The sequence below is a fragment of the Catharus ustulatus genome, chromosome Z, assembly GCF_009819885.2.
Source record: "Catharus ustulatus isolate bCatUst1 chromosome Z, bCatUst1.pri.v2, whole genome shotgun sequence".
Lineage (NCBI taxonomy): Eukaryota > Metazoa > Chordata > Aves > Passeriformes > Turdidae > Catharus > Catharus ustulatus.
This window is the reverse complement of record NC_046262.2, coordinates 1,163,653-1,185,737: the sequence shown is the minus strand read 5'-3', so window position 1 is coordinate 1,185,737 and position 22,085 is coordinate 1,163,653. Positions and strand designations below refer to the sequence as shown.

General features: G+C 49.7%; 1 protein-coding gene across 1 annotated transcript; it reads left to right on the top strand.

Annotated features, from left to right (window-relative positions):
* The first annotated feature begins 970 nt into the window (after nucleotides 1-970).
* On the top strand, nucleotides 971-10,913 carry LIPG (lipase G, endothelial type). The gene is made up of 10 exons (XM_033086238.2): nucleotides 971-1,141; nucleotides 1,259-1,431; nucleotides 2,400-2,579; nucleotides 3,167-3,278; nucleotides 4,371-4,595; nucleotides 4,995-5,237; nucleotides 5,706-5,826; nucleotides 6,408-6,626; nucleotides 7,655-7,747; nucleotides 9,357-10,913. Exons 1-10 carry the CDS (start codon nucleotides 1,054-1,056, stop codon nucleotides 9,376-9,378), a joined length of 1,476 nt encoding a protein of 491 aa, XP_032942129.1. The 5' UTR covers nucleotides 971-1,053; the 3' UTR covers nucleotides 9,379-10,913.
* The last annotated feature ends 11,172 nt before the right edge of the window (nucleotides 10,914-22,085 follow it).

Below are 22,085 nucleotides of genomic sequence, written 5' to 3'. Positions count from 1 at the left end.
TCTCCTGTAACTGCCACCAACCCCCCACATGTCCCCTGTGTCCCTTGGGGTGTCACTGCTGGGGGATCCCTGTGACTGCCACCAACCCCCCCACATGTCCCCTGTGTCCCTTGGGGTGTCACTGCTGGGGTCTCCTGTGACTGCCACCAACCCCCCACATGTCCCCTGTGTCCCTGGGGGTGTCACTGCTGAGGACCCCTGTGACTGCCACCAATCCCTTGATGTGTCCCCTGTGTCCCTTGGGGTGTCACTGCTGGGGACTCCTGTGATTGCCACCAACCCCCGCACATGTCCCCTGTGTCCCTTGGGGTGTCACTGCTGGGGTCTCCTGTGACTGCCACCAATCCCCCCACATGTCCCCTGTGTCCCTTGTGGTGTCAGTGTTGGGAACCCCGGTGACTGCCACCAACCCCCCACATGTCCCCTGTGTCCCTTGGGGTGTCACTGCTGGGGAGCCCTGTGACTGCCACCAACCCCCCACATGTCCCCTGTGTCCCTTGGCGTGTCACTGCTGGGGACTCCTGTGACTGCCACCAACCCCCCACATGTCCCCTGTGTCCCTGGGGGTGTCACTGCTGGGGTCTCCTGTGACTGCCACCAACCCCCCACATGTCCCCTGTGTCCCTGGGGGTGTCACTGCTGGGGACTCTTGTGACTGCCACCAATCCCCGACATGTCCCCTGTGTCCCTTGTGGTGTCAGTGTTGGGGTCTCCTGTAACTGCCACCAACCCCCCCACATGTCCCCTGTGTCCCTGGGGTGTCAGTGTTGGGGACTCCTGTGAGTGCCACCAACCCCCCACATGTCCCCTGTGTCCCTAGGGGTGTCACTGCTGGGGACCCCCGAGAACACCCCCGTCCACGTGGGGGCGTGGCCTCCCATTCATGCCGAGCGTGACGTCACGGGAGGCGTGACCAATGGCGCGGCGGGCTGGCCCCGCCCATGGTGCCACTCCGTAAAAGCGGCGCCGCCGCCGCCGCGCGTCCGTGCGAGCGTGTGTCCATCCATTCATCCCTTCCTTGCTCCAGCGCCCTGCCGCCCGTGCTCCCGAGCCATGAGGAGCCTCTTCCTGCTGTTGTGCAGCGCCGTGTCCTGTTCCGTCGCGGCGCGGGGCGCGGAGGTGACGCTGCCCGCGGCGGGAGGTGGGTGAGCGCGGTCGGTCCCACGCGGGACCGGGGCAGCGGCGGAGCGGGCTCGTCCCTTGGCGGGGATGGCGGGTTCCCAGGCTGCTGCTGACCTTTCTCTCCCGTGGCTCGCAGATGGCAGCGCGGAGCGTGTGCCGGCGCAGAAGGCGCGGGTGAAGTTCGGTCTGCGCTCCTCGCCGCACGCCGGTGAGGATGGGTGCGCGCTCGCCATCGGCCAGCAGCAGTGCCTGGAGGACTGCAAGTTCAACGTGACAGCCAAAACCTTCTTCATCATTCACGGCTGGACGGTGAGTGTGAAGAATCCCGGGCAGTGCTTAGTCTGCCCACTCAGAGCGAGCTGCCCTGCAAATGGGCTGTGTGTCCAGAATATTTATTTTCTGGGATTTCTGTGGCTGCCTCATCGCTGAAGGTGTTCAAGGCTGGGCTGGATGGCACTTTGAACAATCTTGTCTGGTTGGAGATGTCTCTGTCTGTGGCAGGGGAGTTCGAGCTAGATAATCTTTAAGATCCTTTCCTACCCAAACCATTCTAGAATATAGGAATTTGGGAAAACTTTTCATGTACTGAGCACAACGTTCTCTTAAAAGATGCACTTCTGTTGAGATCTCTGGGGCAAAGTGCTTGGGGTCAGGCTTAGGAACTCTGAAATCACCCAAGTCATTCATAACTGCTCAAGATCACTTCATAGCTGTATAATGTGCACATGGCACTCAAATCCAACTGACTGACCACTATGAATGTGACGCTTGACTTGACAGGCATGTGTGTAGACCTCCTGTAATCATAGCTGAGTGCCCAGCCCTGACGTCTGCTACGTGGGCTCCTTGATAAAGAAACAAGAGGGCATGCAGACTTTATCAAGCTTTTTAATTCTGTATTTGATGAGGCTGAGTGTGTGGCATGAGGGGACTTATCAGCTCTGCCAGGGCTTACACAAACTGCACTGCCAGGTCTGGCGAATAATTTTGCAATCCATCAGAATTTCTGAAACTCTTGAGAAAAAGTGCGATAAGGTGGCACGTAACGAATGCCTCTCCCTCCTGCCCTAAAAGGCAAGTGGGTAATTACAGCCAGAGTCTCTCAAAACCTGTTTTTCTTACTCCATTGCATGCATGCTCTTTCTGCATTGCTGAGGGCTTGCGGAGGAGCAGCATGCAGCTGGAGCAGCATATGTAAATGACATGCAAGTAACTCGACTGTGGATGTGTCATCTTGGTCCTACGAGCTGGAAACTGACACCTGAATCTCTTTCCAGATGAGTGGCATGTTCGAAACCTGGCTTGACAGCTTGGTGTCAGCCCTGCAGGAGAGGGAGAAGGATGCCAACGTGGTCGTGGTGGACTGGCTCTCTCTTGCTCACCAGCTCTACACCGATGCCGTGAACAACACGCAGATTGTTGGAAAAACCATAGCGAGGTTGCTTGACTGGTTACAGGTAGTGCAAGCTAAGAGCAGCCTCTGTTGTAATGCTGGTGAGGGACTGTTGCACAAGGCTGTGGAGCCTTCACCAGCTCCAAGGCTCACCAGCAGGGCAGGCTGTGCTGTAACACCCAGCCCAGGGCTTGGCTGGGTGATGGCTCATAGCTGCAGTGCTGCTGCCCTGCCTTCTTGGAGATGCTGCCTTGCAGCGTGCTGGGATCAGTGGTGCTGAAGTGCAGCTCAGATTTGGGAGTGCTGCCTGAGCAGTGGGTGTTCAGAGCCAGCACGGGGCTGGCAGGAGAGCGGGGAAGGAGAGGTCCATGGTGCTGCACTTGGTACCTGAGGCCACGGCCAGTGCTGAGTCTGCAGGCAGCTCCCAGGGGAAAGTTTTATTCTTTATGATAAAGAATATCATAATCCTGGGGCTGGAACGTGGGTAAACCACCTGTGCTATTCAAACTTTGTCTTGAAATGCAAAACAAAGCGTGCTTATCTGCCCTCTCTGTCCAATCTCTTCTTGGAACTAGACTTTACATTCCTGCAGACAGGGATGCACTGAAAGGCAGAGGATCAAACTCTCATGGAGTTTTCTTTTCCTTGCAGGAAGACCCCCTCTTCAAGCTTGAGAATGTCCACCTGATTGGGTACAGCCTGGGTGCCCATGTGGCTGGCTTTGCTGGTAACCACGTCCATGGCACTATAGGCAGAATTACAGGCAAGTGGCTTTTTAAGTCTCTCCCATGTCCTTCCTGGCAGTGAGTTTCCCCGAAGAGGCTCATTTCCTGTGTTGCTAGAATGCTGTTTTGGTGTTATTCTTCCAGAAATGACAAGTTTTCTGCTTGTGGTAGCACAGGTCTCTTCATGTCAGTTATAGCAAGGCTTCAATGAAAAAGCCTTACCCAGGAAAACTGCTCCTGGTTTTGTCTCAATTTAAATGTAGGCTTGAAATAAGTCCAGCTCAAGCTCTTACTATCCAAATGCTATTGCTCTGAGTGGCAGTGTTTGTAGTTGTAGCTCATAAACTAATGGAAGCAAAAGCTATTGGGTGCTGTTTGTCCCACAGAATGCCTGATTTAAAAAAAAAATTGAACAACTCTACCCCCTCATTTGGGAAATATCCGAAGAGTTTGCTTCTAGCTCCAGAGGAAAGCTGATTTCAACATGTGAGAACTCAGGGCATAGTACAAGGGGTTGTATTAAGGATTTGCATGTGACACTGGCAGTGAGAATTCCACAGAGCCTGGCAATAAATGTCTCTATTTGTTTAATCAGGGAAAAAAAAAATCACCCAACAGTCAAGTTACAGAAATTCTCTGGAGTGCAGTTTCTGGTTGGGGGTGAGGCTCAGAGGTTAACAGAGCATCCCAAACCCATCATGGGATCTCAGATGCAGGGATTTCTTGGCTGCTGCTTAAATTATTATACGTGCAGTCTGAAAACAGACTAAATGTAACCGAGGCAGCTTTGGCTGGCTGCTGTCCCTGGGCTGTTAAACCTCTTCTGGTGTTTGGAGCTGCCTCTTGAACCATCTCTTCACCACGATCTGGTGAAGACTCTTTGCTTCCAGCAGGCAATCTGATCATGGTGCTGCTGTTGGGTTGTACTGCCCCAAAAGTGGAGTGGGACATCTTTGTTTGTTCCCTCCATGAGCCCATGGTGAAGGCATTTTGGGGACCAGTACCTGCAATGAGGCTGGTACTGTGTGTCAGCTGGTGAGGAGACCTGCCAGCAGCAGGCTTCTGGCTATATTCTGTACAAAATATCTCCATTTCTTACCTGGCCCCATGTGTTCTGTCTCTGACTCCAGGCTTGGATCCTGCTGGCCCCATGTTTGAAGGAGTGGACCCCAGCAGGCGCCTCTCCCCTGATGATGCCAACTTTGTGGATGTCCTTCACACCTACACCAGGGAAACACTGGGTGTTAGCATTGGGATCCAGATGCCTGTGGGCCACCTTGACATCTACCCCAACGGGGGAGACTTCCAGCCTGGCTGTGGCCTGAGTGATGTCTTGGGAGCCATTGCCTATGGCAGTAAGTTCTCTTTACCTGTGTAGACTTCTCACAAATATACTTGGGTTGATGCTGGGGGATGATTTTTTAATGAAAGCATTTTTTTCCTTCTAAACTGATTGGAAATAGTTCCTAGAAACTACACCTGCTTTTACTCTGAAGCACATTATTGCTCCAACACCTGACCATAATCTATGGTCTTAGGCTGGGACTAGGATCCTCTTAAAGCCCTTCATGGGAGGGACTAAGTGAGCATCTCCCACTAACCTCCTGAATTGCTGCTGTTGGAAAACTGTTCAAGTTTGGCCGCGTTTCAGCTCATGTTGGGCAGCAGAAAGGCATAGCTCACTTTATCTTAAGGACTGCTGGGGTGACAACTGCTTGAACCAAGCTCATCCCTTGCAACTCTGCCCTTTGTAGCAATTGGTGAAGTTGTTAAGTGTGAGCACGAGCGGTCGGTGCACCTCTTCGTGGACTCCCTGGTGAACCAGGACAAGCAGAGCTTCGCGTTCCAGTGCACCGATTCCAGCCGCTTCAAGAAGGGGATCTGCCTGAGCTGCCGCAAGAACCGCTGCAGCGGCATCGGCTACAACGCCCGCAGGATCCGCCACAAGAGGAACAGCAAGATGTACCTGAAAACCAGGGCTGACATGCCCTTCAAAGGTAGGCTTCCCCTCCCGGGAGGAGCACAGCCTCCCTGTGGGTGCTGCCTCCCAGGGTTGGTGTTGGGAAGGATGCAGAGGCGGAGGAGCAGCATCGCCCCAGAGCTGCTCTGGATGTTGGTGTTCTGCTGGATGCACTCCTGTCCTGTGGCACCACTGTGCTCCTTCCTCCCTGTGGAATCAGCCCACAGCAACGCTCCGCCTTTTGGGCAGGGCTGCAGTTCACCTGCTGTGCTTGCAAAATTCAGCCTGGGAGCAATGTAAGGTCTGGAGGGCTGTCCCCAGAGTGGGGCTGCTGCTGCTGTTGTGTAAAACTCGAATTTGTAATCAATAAGGGCAAGGATCAGTGCTGTCTCACTAAAGGAAGGGTCTGGTCTGTGCTAGCCAACATTATTTCACACAGAGCAGTGCTGTGCAATGTTTCTTTCAGCACAGCTGGTTCCATCACTGCTCTCCCCTTTCTCTCCAGTCTACCACTACCAGATGAAGATGCACGTCTTCAGCTATAAGGGCTTGGGAGAGGTTGATCCCACCTTCTCTGTCACCCTCCACGGCACCAACGGAGACTCTGAGCCCCTCTCCTTGGAAATGTGAGTAACCTGATTTTGTGTTTTTACCTAAGTAAGAAGGCCACAGGGACTACACAGGATGGCAGCATTCTTTTTCCTCTGCTAACACTGGCGTTGCATCCCAGCCTAGCAGCCTCACTTCACTACCTTTCAAAAAAGCTTTTCATCCAGTAGCTTAATTATAATTTATTACTGGATGAATTGAGAACATTTTAATGTGCCCAGTCCCATGCTAGTCTTCATGGCTCGTTGCTTTATTGTGTGTGGGTTTTTTTGGTCGGTTGGCTTGCTTTTCCCCTCCACCGTTTGGACATAGTCTGAAATGTCTCTGGAGGCACTGCTGGCCTCATTTAGCCTCTCCCAAAAGAAAGACCAGGCACAAACCCCACCTTGAAGCCATGGAAGGATGGCCAAGCAGAGTGCAGGATGCGTTGTGTGGAACCAGCTATCTGAGCTCAGTGTAATCAGTAATTAACTGGTGACAGTTGAACGTGCAGCACTTGATAAGCTGCCGGGGCTCTGGTAAACTCCTGGCACGGAGCAAAGGAGCACCTGGCATGCTTCCATGAGGAAAAAATGCCGAGTCTCTGCCTCTCTTCCAGGCTGGATCTAATTGGCCTAAACGCTACAAACACCTTCCTGGTGTATACTGAGGAGGACATGGGTGAACTTCTGAAAATAAAGCTCACCTGGGAGGGGACGTCCCAGTCGTGGTATGACCTGTGGAAAGAGCTGAAGAGCTACTGGTACAGGCCTGTGAATGCCACCCAGGAGCTCCACATCAGACGAATACGTGTGAAATCTGGGGAAACACAGCAGAGGTAATAATTATGCTAGGCTGCTTGCATGAACTGACCTGAAATTTCAACCCAGAACCAACAAAAAAATGCTGGTGTTTTGAATGTAGTTGGTATCCTCAGCTGCCTTTCCTTTTTGGTGACACCAGCTATTGCTCCCTTGTGGTGTAGGAGAGCAGGTTACTCTCCAGCACCAGGCTGCAAACAGGCTTTAAGGAAAACTAGTCACCACAGAGCAGATTTGGGATATTCTTTTGCTTTGTTTTGATCCTGTGGGGTCCACTGAGGACTAAATTAGCGTGCTTCAAGGTGGTTTAGATTGTACCTGAAGCGTTAAAATACTGAGCACCAGAAGTACTGAAACGTGGATGGTCATGGCTATTATTTACAGGCTTAGTGTGCTGATTTGGCAAAACCAGCAGGACCTAAAACTGCAACCAGTTACATGGTGACACCAACCCCTCAGGCACTGCATTGCTGCTTCTGGGATCTGTCAGAGGGTTGGAACCAGGGCTTTCCAAACCCAACCCATATCCCTGGATCATTGAATTGACCATAAAATTATAGTGGAAGGTTCTCTACCATGGCAGGGATGATTTTTAAGGTCCCAGCTTACCCAAATCATTCTCTGATTCTCTGCAAATGCAGAGTTACCTGAGCATCCAAAAATTATCAAAGCTGCCAAGCACATAGCATGGCACTCCCACATCTTCTGTTAATGTTGTTCTGAAAGTAACCCAGATTTGTCAAAGAGCAACAGTTGACACTGATGATTTCCCATATTCAGAGCTTTAAATAAACATTGCCTGCCATCTGTAAGGTATTCTGCATCCCAGCTCCTTTGAAACACAGGAGCAGTAGAAGCAAAGATCCCCAGTTAAAAAATTGAAATAAGAAATAAAACAGCCACTCAACAGGCTGATGGTCTCTCAAAATGTCCAGTGGGATGGATGCCTAACCAAACAACTTGTCCTAGAATAAGCTGCAGTCCATATTACTTGTTAATTGTTAATCATGGAGACAACAATTCTGATTCCTCCTCCTCCTCCTAGGTTTGCCTTCTGTGTGGAGGACTCCCAGCTGACCAGTATATCACCTGGCAAAGAGCTCTGGTTTGTGAAGTGCACAGAGGAATGGCAGAAAAGGTATGGAAATCAGTCAAGAGAAATTCTGTATGATGCATGTGGCTGGGCTGGGAGAAGTAGAACCTTCTCTTTTCTTTTTTTTTAAATTTTTTTTTTTTTTTTTTACTCCTGAAACCCCTTTTTCTTTCAAAAAAGATAAAGGAATTCTAGCCTAAGAGTCACAGCTATCAGACTTAATTTTCATGTATGCCATATTTATTGCTAAGTAGGTGATATTATCCTCCCTTTTGACCTTGCATTGTCACCTTGTACCTTTACATGTTTACTGCCAAATGGGTGTATCACAGTCCTTGCTCCTAATTGTGGTAGGTGCTGAAATGAGGTGGCACCAATGCTCCAGATCTGTGTAACAGTGGAAAGGTAACTAAGAGTCATCTATTAAGTGCCCTGTAAAACGGGATGACATCTCAGGACACAGGGAGAAGGAGTGCAGGGCATTGTCTCAAAGATCTTTTCGGTCTGGTGGAAGACCTTGAGCTGCTAATAAATCACTGAGTTAAAGTTTGAGCTCAGCTGCATGAGGCAGACACAGGTGAGGACTTGCCATGGTGTTACAGCCCTGACTCCTACAGCTTCATCTCCAGAACCTGCTGATTTCCCCTGGTCCAGCTCTGCCACTGCCAAAGCAGCTCAGCCTTGCTTAACCTCTGGGGGACTTCCCAGACACAAGGAGCAATCCTCATGACTTCCAGAAAATCTGGTCCCAGCAGTGACAACCTGATTGCCTCGGATGCCTCTGGTCATGTTTTGAATGAATTCCTGTTGATTTGACTAAATTATACTTTCCTTTGGATTCAGCCCAGCCTTTTGTCCTCTCTTAAATTTCAGTTTGTAGACTTGGAGCTTTGTCACTTCTAATCCAGAGGACAAAGTGCTTGTCAGGGCTAGCAGAGCCCCATGGAAGTCAAGCTTTGCACAGCCCTCCTGGGCAGCAGAGCTCAGCTCAGAAATGTGAGCTGGTCCTGTTCCAGGTTTGGCAGAAACCAGCAAGCTGTGCTATGCACGGTAGCAAACAATTCTGTGAATGAAACCCCTGTGCAAAATCTTGTTGCTCTGCCACAAGTCTCAGAAGATGGAGTAAACATTCCTGCAGGTACAATAAAAGGCTGTTTTGATATGCTACTTGGTAACCCCCATAAAACAGAATTGCTGGCAGATGTGCCCTTCCTGCTTGCTCGTGCAGTGCAGCTTGTGCACGAGGCAGAGGAGCTGAGTTCAGCTCCAGCACACCTTTTTTTTTCTAGGAAATGATCCTTCCTCCCAGAGTTCATGAGTGATTACTTGCTGTTCAGCTCTCTGTTTCTGCCAAGTCAGTGCAATGTTATAGTTCCCTCCTTGGAGATTGAGCCTGCAAACATCTGTCCATCCCAAATGGAGCTGCACAGGCAGGGTCTAGCTCAAGCTCTGTAATTTCTGCTTGCAGCCTGCATAATGTCTGCTGCAGGCTCCCACTGAGTAGCTACTGGGCAAAGCCCAGCTTTGACAGAATAAAACACCAGCCTGGACTGTCCAAACCTGTTCTTGGCATTCCATGAGTTCTTAGAAATTCTTCATTACTCCTCTTAACTTGTGCATTAACTTGGTATCATTTCTGCTCTGTTTTCTCCAGATCTGTCTCAAATCTGCTCTGAAGGCTCCCCTAAAGACTCACAACCAAGCAACCTAGATGCATAAAGACTATGCAGATGGCAAGATGCCCTGGGAGATACCTTGGCTTGGTAGCACTTAAAGAAACTAGCTCTTCAGGACAAAGCATCTTGGATTGGATGCAAGAAAATGAGGAGCAATTGATGAATCGTGGTCCTAGACCTAGAATAACTAAAACTCCATTTTCCCTTTCCCAAGGAGCCTGGTTTGTGCATTTAACCTTATTTTGACCTGTTACACGCTGCATTTTCCCTTCCCTGCTCCCATTAACCAGGACTATGGATGAGATCTTCACAAACCGAGACCTCAGCAATGATCTTCTGGTCTGCCTGCCAGTGGAGTTGAGAAGACAAATAACCATTCTAACTGCCCATCAGACTGTGGGTGACAGAGCTGCCAGGAACAAATTAGCACCTCATAGGGTAGGAGTTGCCATGGTCCTTAGCACTGTGGGCTGTGGGAAGGTGGGACCAGCACAGGTCAGGTGTGTGGGGTTGTCCAGGGAAGGGCTGGGGATAAGCACAATGCCACTTAACTTCAAGTTGTCCTTTGCTTGCCTTAAAAATAATCTGCTCTGATACTGAAATGTCTATTTGCCTGACGTGTGGCCTGATAAGAAGGCAGAGCTCTGCCTTCCCTGTGCCTGGGGCAGCACAGTGCAGGTGGTGGTGGCAGCTGCTCCTCTCTGCCTGCTCAGTGTCACCTGCAGATCCCTTTTTGAGGGGCAAGGAGCAGCTGCCCTTGTGCTGACCACAGGGATGGAGGAAGGCAATGCACCGTGCTGCCTCAGGAGAGCTTTGCACCACTCCTTTTAACTGCTGAGAACCTGCTCCCCTCTGCTCAGAAGCTGTTGTAGTACCAATGCATAAGTAAGACCTTATTTTTGAGTAAAGTGCCAAACATCCTGCCCTCAATTGTCATAACACTCTGGTTGGATTCTGTGGTCCCAGGTGATCTTGGCTTTGCTTTGAGTTGGACAGACTCTACAGCTGCCCTGTTTGCTACAGCAGAGTGGGCCTTATCAGTTGGTGAAATAGGTTTTGTTTTGGTTGCTTGCTTTTTTTTCTTCTTTTTATCCTTTTTTTTTTTTCTTTCTGGAAGGAGAAATGGTATAACAACCCTTGAGCTTTTGGCATGCAGAAAGGCAATCTCAAAAATGGTGTTGCCAGGTGGTGCACTGAGTTCTGAAGTCTTAGCAAGTCCTTCTGAGGCCTGCAAATCTCTTCAGTTTTTGTAGAGCTTCACTCCAACCAAAGCAAGCACATTTGGGGATATTTTTTTTTCATGGTTTTATGCAAACACTTTGATAAGTGAAGCCTTTAGTAAGTATTTGTGATTTGTTGCCATGCCATATTTAGAGAAGTTTCAAAGCCCTATTTGTATATTGTGGTTTTTGTATGACTTAAAAAAACATAATTTATTTCTCATACTGTATATATGTAAAGTTTGAAACATTTTGGTTTTAAGTAACAGTTTTTATAAGCCTTGAGATCAAAAATAAAGGGCTTTGTAAAAATCAGTGAAGTGTTGTTACTGATCACAGAATCATTTGGGTTGAAAAAACCCTCCAAGAACAGAGTACAGCCCTGTCCCCAGCACTGCCCAGGCCACCACTGACCTGTGTCCCCAAGTGCCACCTCCACACACTCCAGGCATTGGGATTCCACCATTGCCCTGGGCAGCTGTTCCAGGGCAAGAAAAACCTGTCCATGGTGAAATTTTCCGTCATTTCCAGTCTGAGCATCCTCTGGCACTACTTGAAGCCATTCCTCTCCTCCTGTCCCTCTTCCCTGGGAGCAGAGCCCAACCCCCTCAGCTCTCCCCTTCTGTCAAGAAGTTGTGGAGCTCAATCTCCCAAAAGCTTTGACATTCCTTGCCAGGAGAGCTGTCTATGATTTTCTTGTTCATCGCTGCAGGTCCCTGAGATCTTCAGCCAGGTACAGCACCCTCTTCCTCCTCCTCCCCAAACCCTGTGTTGCCATGGCCAAGCTGTTCTCCCCACGCACCCACCACCACCAAGAGCCTCCAGGAATGGAGAAAGTCACTCCATAGCCAAAACTCCTCTGCAGAGATGCCCCTCAAAACACATTTGGAGAAGGGGACACGGAGATGCTGCAGGGCTGGAGCCCCTCTGCTCTGGAGCCAGGCTGGCACAGCTGGGGCTGCTCCCCTGCACAAGAGAAGGCTCCAGGGAGAGCTCAGAGCCCCTGGCAGGGCCTGAAGGGGCTCCAGGAGAGCTGCACAGGGACTGGGGACAAGGCATGCAGGGACAGGACACAGGCAATGGCTTCCAGTGCCAGAGGGCAGGGCTGGATGGGATATTGGGAAGGAATTGCTGCCTGGGAGGGTGGGCAGGGCTGGCACAGGGTGCCCAGAGCAGCTGTGGCTGCCCCTGGATCCCTGGAGTGTCCAAGGCCAGGCTGGATGGGATTGGAGCAGCCTGGGACAGTGGGAGGTGTCCCTGCCATGGCAGGGGGTGGCACTGGATAAACTTTGAGGTTCCTTCCAGCTCCAACCCTTCTGTGGTTACAGGTTTATTTCAACTTTAACCCAGTAGTAAAGACATGATTTCAACAGTACCAGTACCATAATTTTTTTCAGCACAGTGAATATCAGAAAATCAAAATCCTTCTCTGATTTTCAGCAGACAGATGTTCTGGTTGCCCCTTCCTCACAGAGACCATAAGCCACACTCAGCAGAGAACTCTACAAAGCCATTAACCTTTCCTTCCCGTGCTGCTTTCTTTCAGACATGGCAATACCACTGCTTTTGGCTGGAGAAAAGCAGGATTTTGTGCTACTTTCTGTGGTTTATTGCAGTGAGCACAGTGGACTCTGGAAAGACCATTGCTGCTGTGCCAGGCTAGCCAGGACAAGTTCTAACTCCCTCTATTCCTTTGATCTCTTCCACTAATTCTTTTTTTCTCCATTAAATGTCACCTATATCTTACCTGAAATGCTTCACCTCTACCTGACTTCACTAACAAACCCATTGGTGAGCACTTCTAAGAAAATGTACCCAAATCTAATCACTGAGTTTTCTCAGCTTTTCCCAGCAGCCACACCACTGAATTTAAAGGGAAGCCTCTTATTGTGCTCTGCCTGTGCCTGACACAAATTGATGGCACAAATCCAGCAGCAGCAGAAGGACTTTGCAAACAGAGTAAATACCTCTGAGCTGAGGAAGATTTGCATGAAATTACTTAGTTAACCTTTCCCTATGGAAAGCTCAGCAACGCCTGTCTGCAAGGAAAACTACCTCAGTGGATTTGGCAGAGATGAATTTGGTGCTCGTAGGGCCCCTGATTATTCTGCACCCCAGAGCTGGAGCTGTTTTCTGATGTGTTCCTGTGGGGCTCCCTTCCACCCGCTGCAAAGTGTGTGTGTTGTGGGGGGGAGCTAACACCAGAAGTCATTCCAGATATCTGGAACTCATTTTTTGGCTGCTACCCCGTGGACACAGCTGCAGTACAAGGGCTGGTGCCTCTTGCAGGGTGAATCTCCTGCGAGGACAAGCAAGAGCTGGCCTCTAAAGGAAAAGGGGGAAGAATACAAACTCACAAGAAGGGAGACCAGGCTGCAGCTCTTTCACATCTGTGGGCATCCTCTCAGGTGTACAGCAAATGTAGGCTCCCAAATGCATTGCTCCTGCTGCTCCACATCTTGAGGAGTCACACCTGCTGGCACATCCAGATGCATCCCTGCATGGCTCCCCTGGCTGGGCGCTTGGTTGTGCATCAGACCAGTGGGAAAACAAAGAGAAGAGGGTAATTTTTTTAAGTTTCCAATTAATTCAGAGGTTTTGTTAAAGTCTCTAAGGAGTTTAGACCTGGCAGAGCAGACACATCCCAAATCTGCACCAGGCAGGGCTGAGGCAGGACCCCTCCCCCAGGTTTCCTTGGGGTCACTTTTTCACAGCCACTGCATTCAGCCCCAAGAGTTGGGTCCCCACAAAGGTCAGGCTGTTCTCTGAGGAACAATGGGATCAGCATGGGGAATGTTTTATAACCCTCCTCAACCCCCAACCAGGGCTGCCCCAGCCTCACAAGCAGCAGTAACTGAGCACTGTTTCACCAATTACCATAAAATCTGAGTGCCACAGAATCCCAGAATGGTTTGGGTTGGAAGGAACCTTAAATTCCAGCCCATTCCAAATCCCTGCCACTGAAGGGATCTCTAGGGACACCTTCCACTGTCCCAGGTTGCTCCAATCCCATCCAGCCTGGCCTTGGACACTCCAGGGATCCAGGGGCAGCCACAGCTGCTCTGGGCACCCTGTGCCAGGGCCTGCCCACCCTCCCAGGCAGCAATTCCTTCCCAATATCCCATCCAGCCCTGCCCTCTGGCACTGGAAGCCATTGCCTGTGTCCTGTCCCTGCATGCCTTGTCCCCAGTCCCTGTGCAGCTCTCCTGGAGCCCCTTCAGGCCCTGCCAGGGGCTCTCCCACTCTCAGCCTGTCAAGCACATCTCAGCATCCCCCTTTGGAGGTGATTTGAACACAAAGTGTCCATTTGGAGTGTGCTGCTCCCTGATTTCCCAGAGGAATGCCTCCCTTTGCTCTGAGGTGGATTAGCAGAGTCTCCAGTGCAGGTGGTGCCAGCTACCTCACCCAAGCTACAAAAGTCTGGACACAAAAGATCTCCTTGGGATGAAAAAGACCAACCCATCCTTTCAAGAACAAGGACAGCACATTTTTTGCTGGTTTCCCAAACTGAAACAATGACCCAGCCTCACTCCAGCAGGTAAAGCTTTCCAGTGGTCCCCAAGAGCAGCCTCACCAAGAGGTGGCTGTGACTGCCCAGGAAACCCAAGATCTCGCTCCTCAGCCTGTGCAAACGAGTTGTGATTTTATGCCTGTTCTGATGCTGACATTCCGACATAAATTATACAGCTCATTGCCTTCCCAGCATCCCATCCAGCCCAGCAGCAAACACAAAGGGTCTGGTAACTTCTGAGGATTGATGTAAAGGCGTCAGAGACCTCATGCTGTCCGGAGGGATGGGTAAAGCAGCTCGACCCAGAACCGACCCGGGTTTAAAACTAAAAATCAGATCATTTCTATTGCTCGATTACTGGTTGTTTCCTATCTCTGTCCTCTCTGTTCCAGGTTGTTTTGCAGCTGTTTCACAAAGCTTCAGGACATTTATGGCAATCTGTATAAAGAACACATAAAGTGCAAACATTCAGAATCCTCTTCTTCTGACCTGACTTGTAATAGCATTGAAAAATGAGGAAGAAGGACCAACAAAAAAATCTTTTCAGGCCATGCTGTTCCACCTCTCTTCATTCTGCAAACAGGCAAACCAGATCAGGCAAAGTAAGAAATGACACGAGATCGGACAAAGGATTAATGCAAACATGGTTGATTTTTCTCCCCCTCCTTCCCATATCTTGTTTTTGGCTGACAACAGGCATATCCTACAGAGTTAAGAAGAGAAAGGCCACATCAGCTTGGCTGGAGCTAGGCAAGTGTACTGGAACAATCATACTTCCATGCCATAAAACCTGCAGATGTTAATGAGAAGAAGATCCTTGCTCTGCTATCCCTGTGAAACAGCCAGACCTGTCACTGAACAACCCATCAAAGACACTCCATGGAAAAGCTGGACCACATTTTATTCACACACAGCAATGGAAGCAATACCAAATGATCTCCAAATCAGTGGAGTGATAAAACCTAAAATTTATCTCTAAATTTCAGACTGGTAGATCTTGGTGGTTTGCAGATGACTAAGTTTGTTCAAAAACCTCACTGCTCTCTTTACAAATAGTTTATTAGTTTTGTCTCTATTGCTGAGGATAAAGAATCCATTCAAACTCAACAAAATCCACAGGATAAGATTTAGAGATTTGCCTCAGAGTACTCCAGGAGTCAGTGAGAGACAGAAACCCCAGATACCTTCACCTTGGTTAACATCTCAGCACCACTCATGGTCTTCTGAACAGTTTTCCTGAAAAAAAACCAAAACAAAAACAAAAAACCCAGCTGAAGTGCTTATTTTGCTAACAGGAGTTTTCTTCTACTAGTCTAGACTGGTCTAATATTTTCTAATCCACATTAGGTTAATGAAAGTAAGTGAAGGTAAATCAAGATGAATAAAACTGAAAATTTAGGGGGAGAGAAGCCACAAGGAGATGCTCCAGAGGTGGAGCCCCTCTGCTCTGGAGCCAGGCTGGCACAGCTGGGGCTGCTCCCCTGCACAAGAGAAGGCTCCAGGGAGAGCTCAGAGCCCCTGGCAGGGCCTGAAGGGGCTCCAGGAGAGCTGCACAGGGACTGGGGACAAGGCATGCAGGGACAGGACACAGGCAATGGCTTCCAGTGCCAGAGGGCAGGGCTGGATGGGATATTGGGAAGGAATTGCTGCCTGGGAGGGTGGGCAGGGCTGGCACAGGGTGCCCAGAGCAGCTGTGGCTGCCCCTGGATCCCTGGAGTGTCCAAGGCCAGGCTGGATGGGATTGGAGCAGCCTGGGACAGTGGAAGGTGTCCCTGCCCATGGCAGGGGTGGCACTGGATGAGTTTTACAGTCCCTTCCCACCCAAACCATCCCATGGTTCTGTAGCACTCTCAAAGGCTGCCACAGTGGAGCATCCATCCCCAGGAGAGCAGCAGCACACGTACACACTGGACACGTTTCCCTTGACGATTTCTGTGACCAAAGCCAAGGCTGCAGAAGCAGGGATGTGACAGCTTTTCTGGGAGCTGTGTCTGCAGAGCTTCCTCCTTGTCTCGGGAGCACGGAGCAGCCGCTGTCACCCGGGCGTGGGGTCACCCAGCGGGGCACTGCCCGGCAGGACCTCGGCTCAGGGCACACACGAGTGCTCCAGCTGCGCCTCCTTTGAAATCTGAAGGAGTTTTCCCTTGGACTTCAGAGAGGTTTGGTGCAATCTAACTCACGGAGAGCTGCTGGTCCAGGGGAAGGGACAGGAAGCCAAGCTGAAACACCCAGGTGAGGAGCATGCCCTGCTCTCTGCAAGGCTGGTTATAAGAATCATAAATTTAGAGAAATTAAAACTCTGTACACGTTTTGCTTCTGCTCATCATCCTCAGTTATTGACCCAAATTCCTGTCTGGAGTCCAAGTCACACACTGCCTCCAAGCCAGCTCCAGTAACAAGATCAAAGCCCTGACCCATTCCAGTCCTGTATTCTGGCCAACAGCTACTTAACAGGACACGATGAACTTTATATCCAGTTCATCTTTACAGGGACGAGCCAAAGGAGCATCTCGTTCTTCAGCCTGATCCAAAGATCCTCAGTTAGCTTTTGCTGCCCTGTAATGGTGCTCTGTAAATTTGTTTGCCCTTCCCAGCTGGAAGACCATAAGAAATAAGTGGAGCAAACCTGACAGCTAGATGGGCAAAGCAAAAAATCTGATTGTGTAGGTGAAATATTGCCAGACAATCATGAAAAAAATGAAGAAAGGGAAAGACTTAAAAAACCCAAAAACCCATCAGTGTTTTCTTTTCTTGTAGCTCTATTTCAAGTGATTAAGTAGTGAGGGGAAGCAAGGACAAAACCAGACAGTCTTACAATATTTAAAAAAATACTATTTCCTTAAGATAATAATCACTAATACTGGAAATAACGGGAAAGACAACCAGAAAAAAAAATTCCACTCTTCCATTTACACTAAAATTGTACGTTAAAGCAACCCCAAACATTTTAATGAAGACTGTTTTAATTCAAATCATACCCTATACAGATCACTGGAGCCAAAGCCAAGCTCTGCTCTTCATCATTAGTGTCCAGAAACCATTTAGAAGACAGATTTTTTAGATAATTCTGCATAATCATTATCTGTGAAAGAAAACCTGTACCCATATTTTCCATTTGCATCCTTGGGCTGGCTCCTATCCATGATCCACTCCCTCTTCCCAGTAGATTCATATCCATGTTCCTCATTGCTTTTTCTTCCAAGTTTTGGAAGAACCAGCCCCGTCCATTGCTGTCTAATTTAGAGAATCAGTGAGCTCATGTTTGTCCTCCAAGGGATCAATACCTGCACCCAGATACGAGCTACCCCTCTCAGGTGAGACCCCACCTGCAGAGCTGCCCCAGCCCTGGGCTCCAACAGCACAAGGACGTGGAGCTGCTGGAGCCAGTGCAGAGGAGGCCACGGAGATGCTGCAGGGCTGGAGCCCCTCTGCTCTGGAGCCAGGCTGGCACAGCTGGGGCTGCTCCCCTGCACAAGAGAAGGCTCCAGGGAGAGCTCAGAGCCCCTGGCAGGGCCTGAAGGGGCTCCAGGAGAGCTGCACAGGGACTGGGGACAAGGCATGCAGGGACAGGACACAGGCAATGGCTTCCAGTGCCAGAGGGCAGGGCTGGATGGGATATTGGGAAGGAATTGCTGCCTGGGAGGGTGGGCAGGCCCTGGCACAGGGTGCCCAGAGCAGCTGTGGCTGCCCCTGGATCCCTAGAGTGTCCAAGTGCTGCAGCAGACCTCTTCATTAGGGGTAGAAATGAGCCAAGGCACAGACTCTCATTTAACAACATGAAAAGAGTCCTGGTTTGTTCTTTTTACAGATTAACTACCCTGACTCCAACTAATCACAGACTTTGACGACAGCAAACTGCCACTATAGGATTTTTTGGCAGACTCTGAAGGCAGGTAATTTATTGCTGGAATATGACTGCACGTACTATCCTTGCCACCTCTGACTGCAAGTTTTCACCCTGCTCAACTCCTGACTGCATGCACCCATTGCAGGGTCTCACTGCATTCCTTCAGTACCTTCTTCCTTAGGACTCTTCTATCCCCAGGTTTTCTTTCTCCAAGCCCCCATTAACCCACCACTTTTATCACGCTTATCTTTTAAAGTCACAGCTGCAACTCATTAAATGTCAGGCTATTCTTTGGTAATTAGTACAGCCGTGACTTATCAGGAGCAAGGTCACCTCTAACCTTTTCTTCTACACCTACAGCCAAAGCCAGGTTGGACAGGGCTTGGGGCAACCTGGGACAGTGGCAGGTGTCCCTGCCCATGGCAGGGGGTGGAATGAGATGGGCTTGGTTGTCCCTCCACCGCCACAATTCCTGAGAAGAAATCTCACAGCACAGAGCTGGACTAAGGGGAACCCCCATCCCAACCCTCTCCAAGTCCTGAGTTTCTCCTTGTCTTCTTTCCCCACATGTGTGCAGCCTCCCCCAGATGTAACTCTGAGAATTCTCTGAGCACTCTGCCTGCCTCATCTGGACAGTGGAGAGGTACAGAAGAACATTCATGGCAAGCTTTGAAGTACCTGAGGATGAGTTTCTCCTGCCCAGTAGCAGAAACCCCAGAAGCTCACAGCTCCTTTAACACCCAGATAAGATGAGCAATGACATTGCCTTAGCAAGCTGATAGTGTACCTGCAGCTCCAGGGCTGTGCATCAGAGCAGCTGAGATCAGAAAAATTATTTTATATGTTTTTTTGTTAGACAGGGATAGAGGAGAACCTGTTCCAGCCAGGCCACCATAGCCCACCTAAAGGTCCCTGCCTTTAACCTTTGTGTTCTGGGGATGCTGGAAGACATGCAGCCCCTGTGCAGAGGCACTCAGAGCTCTATCTCCACCTGCATCTTCTCCTAGGACCTCACAGGGGAAACAGAGCCCCTGGCAGCCCTCCCTCCCCTGTATCTCATAAAGGAAACTCTGCTGAGCTTCCAGAGAGAGGTGTAAGGCACAGGTGGGCAGGACACACATGCACTGATGTCCCTCTTGGCTGGGCCATGCTGCTGCTCGTCCACACTGGTCACCTGTGAATCCAGCACAGCAAAAGCCCTTCAGGCAGTGTGGAATTTCCCACCAGGAGCTGTGATAACAGCAGCAGGGGATGGTGCACCCAGCCGCAGTGGAGGTCACCAGAGGTCCAGGCTGTTTGCCAAGGATCAACCCTCCTGCTGCTGGAAGATGCTGCAGGAGCCAAACAACACATTCCAAACCTCAAAGGAATGCACAGAGCTCCCTCCTCAATATCTTTATGGATCCTGGCTTGAGCATCTTGAAGAAGCAGCTGCTACTCAGGGCAGGATCTGCTGTTCCTGGGAGGTTGCTGAGTTAGGCTGGGATTGCAGTGTTGGCTCCTGTGCTCTGCTGTCATATCAGCAACTTGGAAGGATGTACCTTCCCAAGGTGCATTCCATGTTTTTCTGAACCACCATCAGCTGGTGACCTTATGGTCATACTGAGCCCTTATCTAAACCTGTGGTCTGTTTGGGAGTTTAGGTTGGAGGACTGTGTCCTCCCCCAGCTTGGTGGGGATCTGCAGTGGTTGTACAGCAGTGGTCTCTGATCACTGCATCAGTCTGACTTTTCTTTAAAGCCAGGATGAAGCCACTTGCAGCACCCAATTCACACCAACTCTGGGCCTGGCCAGAGAGGTAGAACAGCTGCTCACTGCCAGGGGCAAGTTTGGGCTGATTTACACTTTGGGAGATGGGCATACCAGCAAGCCTTTTTGTTTGTAAACCAGGGATGATTTATTCCTCTTAGTAATTCAGTGTCCTTCGGAAGGCACACGATGTCAGCCCCATTCAGCAGCCCTTTATTTATTATTTTATTCCTGTATAATCCATGCTGCAGACAAAGAAGCACATTGTTCTACTCTGGCTGACAAACAAAAGCTGTTTTTTTATAAATTCCTGCTGTGTTGTTTTGTCCCATTTTTGCTGTATCAGCTTTTAACTTCCATAAAAAAAAAAAAAAAAAAAGTATTATTTTAAAAAGAAGGAAAATTTGGTTTTGTAATCCAGCTGAGTTACCTCCTTATGCAGTTTCAGCAGCATTTTGCTGCTCCAATGGCCAGGAGGCTGTCTGTGCCAGCCTATCCAGACTGCCTTGCCTAAAACACCCCATCCTGTAGTTTTAATGGGATTGGCCTCAAGAAACAAAGCAAAGGACCAATTCCAAGTTTTGGCATGTACTGGATATAGTTTTTCATCCTCCTTTCAGGGTGAAAAAAAATGTAGAACACCAAGATACCTTAGGTTGGAAGGGACCTTATAAATTATCTCATTCCACCCCCTGCCATGGGCAGGGACACTTTCCACTGTCCCAGGTTGCTCCAAGCCCCATCCAACCTGGCGTTAGACACTTTTAAGTGCCACAGCTGCTCTGGACAACTTCAGGGCCTCACTACCCTGATAATCAGGAATTCCTTCCCAATGTCCCATCTAACCCTGTCCTCTGGCAGTGGGAATCCTTTCCTCCTTGTCTTGTCTGTTCAGACTCTCGTACAAAGTCCCTCTCCAGCACTTCTGTAATCCTCCCATATACATTTGTTAGGATAGCGCAGTTGGGGCCCACAAGATTGCAGATTCTAGGAGTTGTTATCTTGAATTTTGTTAACTGATCCACCGCCCCTCAGTAGAAAGTTCTGGAGAAAGTCACAAGAGCCAACAAAAATCTCCCAGTTCTTGTTAAACTGCAGACGATCTCTGCACCCATTGCAGTGAGAGTTGACCTATTGCAAAATGCACACCAAACATCCTGCTCCTCCCACTAGACTTGCCTCTTCAGGGTCTCTGGAGATGATGCTGAAGCAATCACAGTTCAGCATTATTTTGACTGTCTAGCTGACCACAAGAAGGGTCTCTGGCTATAGCACAGAACTGGAAAGTAGATCCAAGGTTGGTCATCAACACTGATACCCAAGGACTGCCCAGAGGTCACAGACTGGCATGGAGAAACCAAATGCTCTCTAAATCCCTTGGAAGTCTGCTGGAAGCAGACCATGAGGTTGCTGGTCTCTGCAGGATGCTTGAAGCCTACCCAGGTCATGATGTCAGGAATCCCTCAACAGCACCCCCATAACTCACTGTGTTCAATGCAGCTGCTGCCCACAAGGACAGGTGAAAACTGCTCCAGGTTTGGACTTCAGCTGTCCACTGATGGGTGAGAGGTGGGAAAGGCCATTACCAGCTACCCAGCCTGGCTGAAGGTGGTTTTCAAGGGTGAAATCTATTTAAAGACAAACATTTATGTTGGCTCCATCTTGATCTTGTGGTTTTTCTTTCAAGTGAAAGGCTGATGGGTCTGAGACGATCCTATTGCAGATGCACACCAGTCTCAGGACAGTGGCAGAGTGTATGAAAACTTCCAAGGGATGCCTGATGATGTGCCAAGAGTGACTCCAGCCACCCATGAGGCAATCCTGCACACAGCTGAGTGCAAGCACAAGTTAGAATAAGAAGAAAGGCCCCTCAACTCCATGCAAAATGTCAAGGACCAGTGCTGACCAAGGGTGAAGGAAGGGGCATGCTTATTATGGCAGCCTTTTTCAGCAGTGCAAGAACATTATCAGAGCTCACACCTCACTGGAATCTGCAGAATAAACAGTTCCTGATGCTGGGTCACCAAGGGCTGGCTTTAAATTCCTTGTTTCTGGGCACAATGCTGTCCCCAGTGTGTTCTTTGCACTCTCAAGGGAGCACTCAAGAAAGCTGCTGATGCCCCTCATTAGTCCTGTAAAGCCTCCCACCAGTCACTGGAGTAAAACCAACTCACTCCACTCATCCATGACCAGACTCCTTGGGTGACAGCCCAGGGATGCGATCCCTGAGCTCCAGCACCCTGGTGGTGTTCAGGCGGGGGAGCATCCAACTGGAGGAGCCTTTTGCTGTCAGATTGCAAGGGGAAGCCAAAATTAAGTGACAGACTAACTAGGGACAGAGCAACTCCCCACAGACCATTGGTGCTCCTGAGCTGTCCTC